General features: G+C 37.0%; 1 protein-coding gene across 7 annotated transcripts in view; it reads left to right on the plus strand.

Annotated features, from left to right (window-relative positions):
* Positions 1 to 11928, plus strand: part of LOC122242661 (TATA box-binding protein-like 1) — a 26898-nt gene extending 14970 nt beyond the window's left edge. For all 7 annotated transcript variants that reach the window (XM_086545838.1, XM_086545835.1, XM_086545834.1 and 4 more), the window contains 3 exons: positions 5581 to 5758; positions 5977 to 6071; positions 6703 to 11928. In XM_086545838.1, the coding sequence (XP_086401964.1) occupies positions 5581 to 5758; positions 5977 to 6071; positions 6703 to 6887 (458 nt within the window). In that variant the 3' untranslated portion in view covers positions 6888 to 11928. The remainder of the gene's footprint in view (positions 1 to 5580; positions 5759 to 5976; positions 6072 to 6702) is intronic.
* Positions 11929 to 12500: the final 572 nt, after the last annotated feature.

Raw genomic sequence — 12500 nt, forward strand, 5'->3', positions numbered from 1 at the left:
TTTAGAGATGTACAATTAATGAATGAGGTAATTTATGCCATAAGACTGTCATTGGTACCCAAGGGATTAAGTTGACCCAAATGATACGTTTCAAATTTTTTTATTAATTTTCTTAGCATTTGTGGTGTTATAACCTTCCTTGCACTTTTTGTTAGGGTCTCTTCTTAGCATGTCACTGGTAGATTCCTGGAAGGGAAGCATGAGATAATTGCCACAAAATATGTCAAGTCAAACTTTAAAAAAAACAAGTAACTAGAATCTGTAGTGAATTGGCATTGTCACCCATGAAATTCTGAACTCTTAAGCCATTGCCAACGGGGCTATTTTGGCTCCAGATAGTCGAAACACCGGGATATTTCAAATGCACAAGCCTAATGCCTCGGGATTCTCGCCCACACAGGCTGCGGCCAAGCGCTATACATTTGATCACCTGGTGTGCCGACCAGGAGGATAACCACAAAGAAATATCTCGTCAGTGGTGGCTGATGCTGCCACCACTTGACGTGATATCTTGTCAGCTATCGTTAACAGGTTAAGACCCTCTCTTCAGGTACCCACTCCTAATGACATTCGCCCGTAAATGCCGGATGACAAGATGCGCCGAGTGATCAGGAGTGTAGAGCTTGGCCATGGCCAGAGTGGGTGAATAGCCCGAGGCGTTAGACTTACGTGTTTGAAATACCCTGGCGCTTAGACCATTTAGAGACAAAACAGCCCTGTTGGCAAAGGTTAAATTCTTGCCATGGCATATGTTTGCATAATGTCGCTCCCACCAGCTAGATGCTGGCAAGATAACAAGCGCGCGCAGTGACTAAGCGCAAGATCTCTCCCATTGCGATGCCGTGTTTTGCCTCTCAAAGTGCTTTTCACCTGCCTGCTTCAACGGGATGACAATAGCAGGTTTTTGTATTTGTTTACATTATTTTCTCAAGTGAATAACAATGCGTTTATGCAAATGGAACTCCTGTGTGTATATGCATGTGAGACATGAGTCACGGAACCCTCAATTTTAGAGATATGAAGTTTAATCCAGTATGCACAGATGGCACCACTGAAAAATATGTGATGAAGTTGGAAATCCAAAACTCGACCTTCTAGCCAGTCGTAGGAAGGTCTAAAGTAGCCTGTTTTGTATGGCTTGAAATTGCAGATGAAATAGGACATTTTTTGGCTAAATCCACGGAAGCTTCAGCTTGTGTGAGCCAGTGACGGCTCGGCATTTTACCGCGCCATCAGCTCAGCCAATCACGAGGTGGAGGAGTCAGGAGCCTTTTGTTTACATTGTCAGTCTGTCCCAGCCTTTTAACCCATTGCGTACGGGTGTCATGACATACATGACGTAGGAGCTTTGGCCTGACGACGGGCGTCATGACGTACACGACGTTCAGGGATTTTGGATCGCTGTGCTATTTTATTTTGCTATGAAAAAGGAATGAGTGATGATGGCTACTGCAGTCCTAATTACTATAATTACCGTAATATCGTGCAAGCTTAACGTCCAAAACCTAGATGGCACCACTTTTTTCTAGCACCAGCAGGTGAGAGAGCCTTGAATGGCACCCATCCACGGTCTCTAGCATGCACTGTCTCTATAGAGCGATGGCACACACTAAGTTGATGAACCCTTGCTCTAAAGTACCGCCGATGAAGGATGTGCAGGCAGAACGAGAAGAGGAAGGTGACTCAATCCATACCCAGTGTCTAAAATGTGCTCCTGTACCAATATGGATGTCTTTCACTGTGGCACTCACAGTCACAAGCACATGTTTCATTCCTCTTCCCTACCTCTTCTTGTTATCTTTATTGTAGGTGGTTATATGTTTCGTATTCGTTCATGACAGCACAAAAATACGAAAAAATAAAGTTGCCTTTTGTCCTCCCATAAAACAGCAATACTTCTATCACATTGAGTATAAAGAAAATAATGAGCTAATATGGATAACATACTACAATTTTAGTCAACTGCAGCACTGATAGAGCCTGTCATACGGCACATTTAAGTCTCTAAACTCAATAAAACACACAAAAAAATAAAACACAAAAACCGCTCTAGTTTTACAATGAATGACTGAAAGAGATTTGGATGCTTCAAATTACATTGCTTCAAGTGGTCTCTCTCTAAAATAAAACCTATCCTGGAGGTTGGGCAAGCAAATTGATCTCCGTCTGCAATGGGTTAATTGCATGTGTCATCATTTTTGAAAAGGAGGGAGTAAAGTTATATGTATATATATATTTTATTTTTTCGTAAGAAATTTCTATATACTATATATTTTTTTCATGAGTTTCATTTGGTTATCGTTATAATTAATATATATATATATATTTTTTTTGGGGGGGGGAGGGGGAGGGGTTCAATTAAAATCTGAAATAAAAAAAACGTAACCTCTTTCAAAAAACATTGAAAAAAAGGCCAGGATAGATATTTAATTTCATGTATAATAGTTATACAATTTATGACCTGTAGTATCTGTTACAATTACTTAACTTTCAACTCATTTTTCTCTAAACCATTCCAGTGGGCTTCCATTACTCCTGCCCAACGAGCCTCATATGTAACAATATAAAACTTCCGTTTTGCAGGAGAGATCATGACATGATAGGTTGTCATCTGGCGGAGCGAAATATCACATGACATGATATCACATCACCCGGTGTGAATTGGTTAAAACCTTACAGTGGGAGTTGTAGACCTTTTACTTTAAGAGAGAGGAATGGATTGATAATCTGTTTGAAACTGTTGAATTGAGAAAACACAAAAGAAGAAAAAGTGCAGGAATTTAATTCTGTTATGCAGAGGTTGCTCTTGTTCTTGATGCTATTGTTGTTACTGGCTGCAGAGCCTGTTTCTCCTTGACTTAAAAGAAAGAAAAGGAATATAAAGGATTTTTGATGACTGAAAACTATATTGCGTGTGTGTGTACATAAGTGAGTAAGAAAGAATGAGTGAGGGAGTGAGGAAGAGTTTGAGGGAGTTAAATTATATACATATATATATATATATATATATATATATATATATATATATATATATATATATAATTTTTTTTTTTTTTTTTTTTTTTTTTTTTTTTTTTTTTTTTTTATAAATGGTCTAATATATTAACATGTTTATAGACATAGGCTAATGTATATGCAGCAAATATTTGCTGCATATACATTATTTTCTCAAGAGATTGGCAAAGTGCAACACCTTGCTACTAGTTTCATAACTCAATCGGCCTTATTCTAGGACGTTTTCTGTGTGTCGTGGCCATGTCGTGTTCATGTCACAAAGGCGGTATTCTAGGATGCAAAAGCGTGGCACATCTGTGTCAGCTGCTTCAAGTTTACCAACCATTCCAAAGTTAACATGTTTCGGATGAATGGCAGTGTCCAAACGACAAATTCATAAGAGAAACTACAGTCATAGGTAACACTAACAAGAGATAGTTCAATTTTGGTATGAATCAATTGTAGTACTTTTTCTGATGTACAGATCTTCCTTATTTTGTCTAAGTATATACTGTACATACATGTGTAACTTAAATATATCATCCTTATAGAGTTAATGTATACATATTTCATATAATTATATACTTTACCTTTATGTTCCTGATTACTGTTACCATTCATTTAACTTCACTCTCCTTTGAAAAGTCTGCCAAAAGGTAAACAAACTCAAAATCAGCAGAGAATCCATGTTTCTGAAAGAGTTTGTAATCCAAGTTTAGGACAATGATGCCTAATATGTCCAATATGAATATTACTTTCCAAACTTTATATGCTCATATGAAGTATTGGTAAGAAAGAGTACAATAAAAATATGATTTTTTTTTTTCCATGATTGTTCCTATACTTTCCATGACTTTGCCACACTTTTGACACGCTTTTGACATGAACGCGCTTCTAGAATACCAAACGCCGCATGTTCATGTCATATACTCTGCACGCTTGGGACTTTGAACTCGGCTGTATACCCCGTGCTTGCAATGCAGTTGGCCTGGATGTGTAATACCAATTTTGAGGGTTTCCTCATATTATGAGGTACATGTTTTCTATTGTATCACCTTTAGGAATGTGTTAGACTGATATTATAGTATGTAAACTCTGTTTTCTGATCATTTGGAAAATTGTTATTTAAAGAAGGTAACATCATTTGAGCTTGGAAAAATCTTTGTATATTTTTATTTAATTATTATTATTACCTTTTACATATTTTCTATACACTTCTAAACCATTCAGGTCGAGCTGCATAATCAGTTCAGGATGACATGCAAAAACAATGCTTATCAAGAACACTTTTTGAAAAAAAAGTATCGGTGAGAATATGATGATCTTAATGGCTATACTACATCAGTGTCTTTAGTATTGAGAACAGGAAATAAAACAGACAAGCATGAACGTTTTTTCTGAAGATGAAGATGGTAATGAAGATAACTATGATGTTAATATGACAATGATTCTATTACACTGATGACAAGTTGACAAATAACACAGTAACAAGCAGAAATACTGATTTAGGCCCACTGTGCCATGTCATCAGGTGTTTGGGGCCTTTTTGCCATGGCATGTAAATATGTCATCCAGCAATTTATATGAAACTATTGTACCAGACTAGGGTATTCATACCCATAATGGTATGTGAAAGGATATTCTTTTAGGGACAGTGTTTTCCTACTATAAAGTTATTTTTTCATTGATGATTATTCTACAAGTTCATTTTGATTATTTAAGCTTAATGCTAGTTTTACAAGATTGTCATGTTATTAATTTCATTGCTGCATATTACTCACTATATACCTGGGGGTCTGTGATTGACCAGAGTCTGGAAATCACGGTCAGTGGAGGTAACGAATACAAAGAATTTAAAGCAATAACCCCGTGGCTGCTATATTGTCCTCAGAATACTTTAGTATATTGTTCTCAATCTCTTTTTTTTTTTTTATTATTACATTTGTATGCCTCTTTTCTGAAAACTGACTTAAAGATCCATACCAACACTGTTTAGTTTCAGCTACTTTGTTGGTTACATTTCTTGAACTCAGAGAGAGTATTTGTTGAATTTAAAAGTTACTTCATACTTGACCCGTTAACCCGTTCCCTACGGGGCTCTTTTGGCTTTAAATGGAAGAAGTGCCGGGATATTCGAATGCATAAGCCGAACGCATCGGGATTCTCGGCCGCACTAGCCGCAAGTGAGCGCTGTATGCCCACTCAACCAGCACACCGGCCTTGACAAAATAACTCGTTCCTGGCATCTGACTCAAAAACCACTAGACATGACATCTTGTCACCCATCGTTAAGGGGTTAATGCATGGTGACAAGTGGTGGCAGGACCAGCCCCTGGGGATGAGATATTTTGTCATGGCTTTCCTTCTGGTCAGCGTTCTGGGTGTTAGGGTGTGTAGTGCTTGGCTGCAGCCAGAGTGGGGGAATAGCTTGAGGCAATAGGTTTACGTGTTTGAAATATATTTAGACTATTTGGAGCCAAGACGGCCCTGTCGTCAATGGGTTAAAAAATGGGGAAAATTAAGTGTGATATGGCTGGGTACCAATTATCTTTGAGCAAAGTGTCTAAAAGTGTGATCTTTCCTCAGGTTCAACATCAGAACTACAAGCCAGAGTTGCTGCCAGGAGAATCGCTCGACGTATACAGAAGTTAAACTACCCGGCAAAGTTCCGCAATTTTCGTATTGTCAATGTTCTGGGAACATGTACAATGCCCTTTAGTATAAAGATCACTCAGTTTTCACAAAAATTTAGAGAAGCAGCAAGGTATGTCCTGTGATAAATTTTGCAATTATATTAATTTTGTTTGTGATATATCTTGGTAGTTTGTATTTAGTATAATCAGATTGATGATAGAAGGATAATAAACTATAGAAAAAAATAGAAAGATAATAAGATGTCATCTACAGATATGGTACAAATGTTTTAATGTGTACTAAGGTACTTTTGACGTCAGAGAAATTGAGAGTATTTTTTGTCCACAGTTATGAGCCAGAGCTTCACCCTGGTGTTACTTATAAGATTGACTATCCTAAGGCCACACTCAAGATATTCTCCACTGGAAGTATTACAGTCACAGGTATGTATTGCTTTACATTGTATCATTAATACAGTCATGATGTATTTTTGAATGTTTCTAACTCTCACTTGTTTTATATGGAATGTTACTGACACTCCTTTTTATGTTACTAACATTATCATTTAAAACTAGTGCCTATGTTCAAACCAAGTGTATACATGATCTAGAAGACCTGATTTTTTGTGTAAAGAAGGGAGCAATTGAATATTTCTAATTCTTAATATAAATGTCAATTTTGGGAACACTAGGAAAACCCAACATTTCAGTACATGAATGATAACTATCCCAACTTGTTTTTTAAGGATTTTGCTTCTGTAATTTTCTTAACACAAATACACATTTTCTTCTTACAAATATGCTGTAACAGGACTTGCATTTTTATTTTTTGTGAATTTGTTTAATGCACTAAAAGCAACTTTATTGTATACTGTCTTAAATGAATAAATGAATTATACTTTTTACTGTAATGTGATCTAACAGGATGTTATCGACATCTGTAGCTCATTTACTTCTATCATCTTGTTTGTGGTATTGCATAGTTCTCTAAAGTTGAGGAAACTTGATATACCCCCATGATTTTCTGTTGTTGCTTTCAATCTTGCTCACCACGTCTGTTTCTTGTTCCATGCAGCTCCAAGCGTCAGCAATGTGCAGAATGCCATTGAGCACATTTATCCCTTGGTCCAAGAGTTCAGTAAAGTGAGAACCCCGGAAGAGATGGAGGAGTTCCGGCGCAACAGGGCTAGACGCGCAGGTGAAGTGATAGATTCCGAGAGCGACTTCTCTTTATCAGAAGAAGATTATGAAGATTTGTAAGAGATCGGCAATAAAATTATGAAAACTTGAAAACAGTTGTTGTAATGAAGTGCATAAAGCATTAAAAATAAAAAGGAAAAAGTGTGGCCTTGACCAAGGTTGTACTTGGTGGAGCTTAATACAGTAAAAGCATGCTCTCATGCATGCAGTGATTACCATGTTAGTCAAGAAAATGAAATAATGTGCATTATAATGTGTTAAAATAGTGTTACTCACACAAACTAGGCATAGCAAACCACTCAAAGTCAACACTGAACATCATGCATATCAAAGTGGATGGAATGTACTGTTATTTGGAAAAGGAGTAAACATATCTTGTGTTGATTGTGTCACGACAGACTCGAATACACAACAGCACAGCTGAGGTATTTCGGAATGAGAGGTGCCTGTTTCTTTACATGATGAAGCACAAGGAAATGTTCAAGTAATGAATCTGCTCAATGCTTTTAGTTTATCTTTCATTGCTGTCTCTTTTCTGATGAGATTTTCTACCTCTGTCTCCAAACCAATTGATTCATTAATGAAGTTTCCTTTTTTGGTAGAATGTTTCTCTTGGTGGCTAAATGGCAAAGTGGTTTTGAACCCAAAACTGTTTAGAAGCTTGAATGCTGCAACTGTAACACGGGGCTGGCCGGACAAGCTCCAGTCCCTTTGGCTTCTGGCTGCAACTGAGGTATGCATATTAAAGTGACAAGTGGTCAGAATCGTTTGATGTATAGTTTTCTACAATTTATACTTTATGGTAGTCCAGCTTTGTGTCATGGTGCTTCTATCTAAAAGATGGCCTTGAAGCATGGCAGTGTAAGGCCTTCATACCATAACCATGCATCCCGAGGAAAAGGAAAATGGAATCATGGATTATATATGTGATAAAGAAGGAATTAATTTGCTTTTGTGACAAGATGGGAAGAGGAGGAAAGAAAAAAAAGTAATTAAAAAAAAAGGAAAAAAGAAAAATAAGCCCAAGGAGTTCTGCTTAAATTGGCCTCCTTGCCTAGTCCAATGCTCTTTGTATTACCCACCGACTTGAAGTGTGAGCCATAGTGTATTTAAAGAAGTACTTTAACCTGTTGAAACTTGAACGAGTCCTTCACCATGTGTAGTTACCTCTTGTGCTTAAAGCTGCTGAAAGAGACAATTTGAATGTTTTCAGACGTCGGTAACTACAGCCAGCAGAACTTGCCAATATGTGTCGGTGTTGTGGAAGTCTGCAGAATGCATGACTTAAAAAAAAAGCGCGTTTAGGCTTACGCATCAAGTATAAGGGATGGCCATGATCAAAAGTTGTGTCAAAATGTATATGTATTAACCACAATATTAAAGGAAAAAAATAGGTTGCCGACTTGAAAGGCTTCTGTGAAGATCTGTTATCCTATACTGTGTATTTGTTTCATCACCTTTCAGTTGCAAGTTGTTCATGGGCATATTTATCCCAGAAACCTTTATGAGGGCGTACTGTTTTTTTCTCTTGTTTGTATTTTTTCTTTTTTATTTTCACTTGTTCAAATTTGAGTTGGTAATGTATTTTCCTTTCACTGAAGGTGCTGTCGACTTTCTAAAAATGGTTATGATATTTACATTAATGTACAGGCTCTTATTTTATTTTACTTTTTTGCCATCTATTGAAAAGGTTATTTTTCCAGTTTTTATGTGAAATTGATTGCTGTGAACATAACTAAAAAAAAGAAATAATGTCCTGTGTAAAGGTTTTCTGAGCTTATGTAATCTTATTCATATGTTCATTAATATTAACATTAAATCCAATATACCATTCCCAAAGACATGCCAAACTAATGCTTTTCAGCCTTTTTTCCTTCCATGGCTCCTTTTCTTTGCACAAGAACTGCAGTGCACTTTAGCTATGTGGATTCTGAATGTGTAGCACTTCACTTATTGAAGACTGGATGGATTTATTTAGTTGCATTGGTCTTGTCTACCAACCAACTTGTTGGTATCTCGACCTCTGTTGTAAACCGTCACGAAAGAAAACAAGAATACAAAGTCTCAAAATATGGCAGTTGTTCTGGGCTTTCATGTATTGTGGTATTTTTCTCAGGTGCACTTAGAGCAAGGAGTCAGTATTGTTTAGAGTATTTTTTGAACCTGAAAATCCAGATAAAGAGCAGGCTTTAATGTCACATCAGAATTATTAGCTGTGTATTAGGGTAACGCTTAATTGATGATGAAAAGTCTGGTTTATAGTTAGCCATAATGTTACACATTTTTTTTCTTGCATATTTTCATTTGGTGGGGGGGGGGGGGGGGGGGGGGGGGGGGGGGGGGGGGGGGGGGGGGGGGAATGGTAATGTATGTCAGTGTACAGAGTTCCAAGTCTTAGGTGCAGAACTGGACAGTGTGAGCAATCAGTATTGTTTCCAATATGAATTTGCCTAAGCTATATTATCATTACCATTTCAGTGAGCTAAAGAATACTTTAATTACTGGTGCAGTCTCTCTTGTGCCTGAGGAATTACATTTATAGATTTACAAAGTATTTGGAAACTAGATGTTACAGTATTAGTTGTAAAGTTGAATATTATTATTCATCCTACAAGTCCCTTTTGTTGATTTTATGAATGCAGAGAACAAAGTATTTTTTCACATTTTATTGGAAGGATTGTCATTTGTTAGAGTTGTCCTAAACCTGGTGGAAGAAATGAGGTTTTTCAGCACTGTATACAAAAACCTGATAGGTTGTTAATCCAAGAGAGTATAGGGAAAAGGGGCTGTAACCCATCTCAAAGAGAAAGTAACCGTATCTTGTGAAATAAATGCAATATGTAAATCTGAAATTTTTAAGGGCCTAGAGATACTTTTGTACTTTTAGTTTTATTATGTTTGAGATTATAGCATTATATATTTTAGATTGAGATTTGAAAGGAAATTAGGAGATTATATAGGAATATGAAGTGCTGGAAAAAACGGTAGTATTACAATAGGTCTCCCTGCGGAAAAGATACCACAGAACATGTAAATTCTTGAACACTGCTGATAGCCCAATCAATCTAATGCATTGCATAAATGTTTCAAGGGCAGTGGAAAAAGCAATATGATGCGAGATATTCAAGGCAGCTAAAGGTGGCAAATGATTTCAATAGATATTTTATCAGTACATTGTTCCAAGATAAATTTTCAGATGTCTGGTGAAAGAATGATTAAACATTTACCTGTGTCTGAAACTTTTGAAGGTTTTATTATAGAATTTGTACTAATTTACATTTCAAGAGTCCTTTGTAAAGAGATTTTGTTTTATGGAGTAATGATTAGCCTTGATTATAACATCCTGTAGTCAAATGACGGGAGAAGAGCGTGCAGGTGGAGATGTGCACCCTCAACCAGGCTGATTTCCCTGCCTTTCTCCTCCTTGCAACAGAGCCCAGTTGAGAGAGCCTTCCATCGGGTCTGTTCCCTTCTGTTTTCTTCTCTTCTCCATTTTCAGTTTCTGTTCTTTTTATTTTTGTAATTTTGTTTCATAATCTTCATCACTGTTGAGTGAAAAGTAGATATATATATATACATGCATGACCCAGGCAAGGCTGGTGTTATTTGCACCAAGGAAGTGAGTGGAAAAAATGGGTGGTTACTTATAGAATGTGAATGGAAAAATGAATGAGAAATGAATGGTCCAAAAAGCAAAACTTGCATTTCCATCATTTTGTTACTGGAGGGGAAGCTTTGTAGGAACATTATTTATTTAATAACTTCAAAAAATGATCTCCGGTTTTGGGACAACAATTTTATCCATTTCAAAAGATGAAAAAAAGAGAAAAACAAAAACTAAAAAAAAAGAGGTAAATGAGAGAAAATTGGTTGTTCATTTAAAGCAACCAAAAAATTTACTTAATATTCCCAAAAAAAAGGAAATGGAATGTATTTTTTATATCCTGGCAGGACCACAAGTTCACCAAAAGAAATCCACAACATACAATAGTTTGCAAAGTCAGAGTCAGCACAGTGCATTCTGATATGGAAATTTTGCATTTGCATATGTGATTTATTCACTAGGCCTACTCTGGTCTTCTGAAATTTAACATGTGATCGGTTCAGTCATGTATCAGCTTGTGTGATGTTTAAAAAAAATTCTACTGTACCTCCAGATATCTTACCTGTATTAACTGTGCCTCAACATTGTTCTCCTGTAAGGTTGACAATATTTTTTCTCCAAATGTAAAATGGCATATTACTTACGGTGTGATGTCATACAATAAAAAAAAAAGCTTTTTATAGGTGTTGATGATATTCAAGTATAACAGGATATGGTGTTTGTCCCTGGAATTTTCTTGCTTTTTGTATTATGGTACTTTAAAACTACTGTGAATTTTGAAGAATTCACTTTCCATTGGAGTGTACAGAAAAGATGAAATAGGAGCATTGGCTTCTGGATTGCAAGTACATATAAAAAACAAGATACCTTTTCAAAGCAAATGTTTCGATGATAGACATGTCCTGTATACTGCATTTGTTTGTGAAGGTTATAAGCACAAGGAACAGCAAGGAGACTTGTTGAGTTGAGAGTAAGAATGCCGGAACATAATCATTGATTTTCAGAACCTGGAAAAGAAGAAATATCCTATGTTAACATATTCTGCACTGTTTGTAGTAAGAAAATCATGCAACTTACATTTTCACTTTTGAAGTGGGATTCTGAGTGAGTAGTACACATCCTTGTCTTTTCCGGAAGAGAAGGACCTGACTAATTTTTGAGATTATTTTTAGGAGCTAGGAAACAAAAGGCTCAGTAGGATATTGTAAGTGTGAAATTCCCTTGGGCCAAATATTTTCTCCAATGTATGGAACCACACTATATATCCCCAGTCTTGCAGAAATGTGTAATTTTTTTCTCTCCCCCTTTTTATCAGCTGTGTATCACGTTTCTGTTGCTGGACACAATTTTCTCTCTTTTTCATTTGTACTTTTCTCTAATGCTAGGAGATATTTTTTTCACGTTCATATTTAGTCAAACTGCTCCATAAATGTATCACTTGTCATGTTCCTAATTCTAAACCCTCTAGGAAAAGAGCAATACAAAAATGGCCTTGAATATCGTTGTTTCCCTTTAAACCCATAATAATAATAATAATTATAATAATAATATACATCGACGTTCATTGGAAAGACGTCTCTTGTGTATCTATCTGGTCTAGTAGCAAAGCGGCGATCTTGTTGTTTGTTTGAATGACCTCGAAGTAGGCACAAAGAAACATTGGTCTGATGGGGGGTTTCTCTAAGCTCTGCGTTACACTTGGATAGTTGTCCACATGGCGTCCAGCCAGTGCCAAAGGAGGTGCCCGACGGGGCAGTGGTTCACAACAAGAATGACCGAGCTTTGATCAGTGAAATTTCGTGGACGACGGGATAAAATTTGATAAATTGTGACAACTTAGGTCTAAACTGACCCCGCCCCCCTTGGTCCATATGTAACTTAGTATGTGTGGCAGTGACATTATTCACTGCCGGTATATTGCCTCCAGTTAGAGCACGGGCTCTCTTGCTGGTTTCTGCGCAGACAAGTGAAAAGTCCGTCAAGAGGCATCCGTCTCGCGTGTTCCCGTAGCCACTGCCTGTGCGGCCGGGCAGGCGGGCACAGCATGGCAGGCTTGAGGCCGTTCCGCT

This window comes from Penaeus japonicus, unplaced genomic scaffold, assembly GCF_977035675.1.
Source record: "Penaeus japonicus unplaced genomic scaffold, GWHDUDI00000001_assembly GWHDUDI00000017, whole genome shotgun sequence".
NCBI classification, from domain to species: Eukaryota; Metazoa; Arthropoda; class Malacostraca; order Decapoda; family Penaeidae; genus Penaeus; species Penaeus japonicus.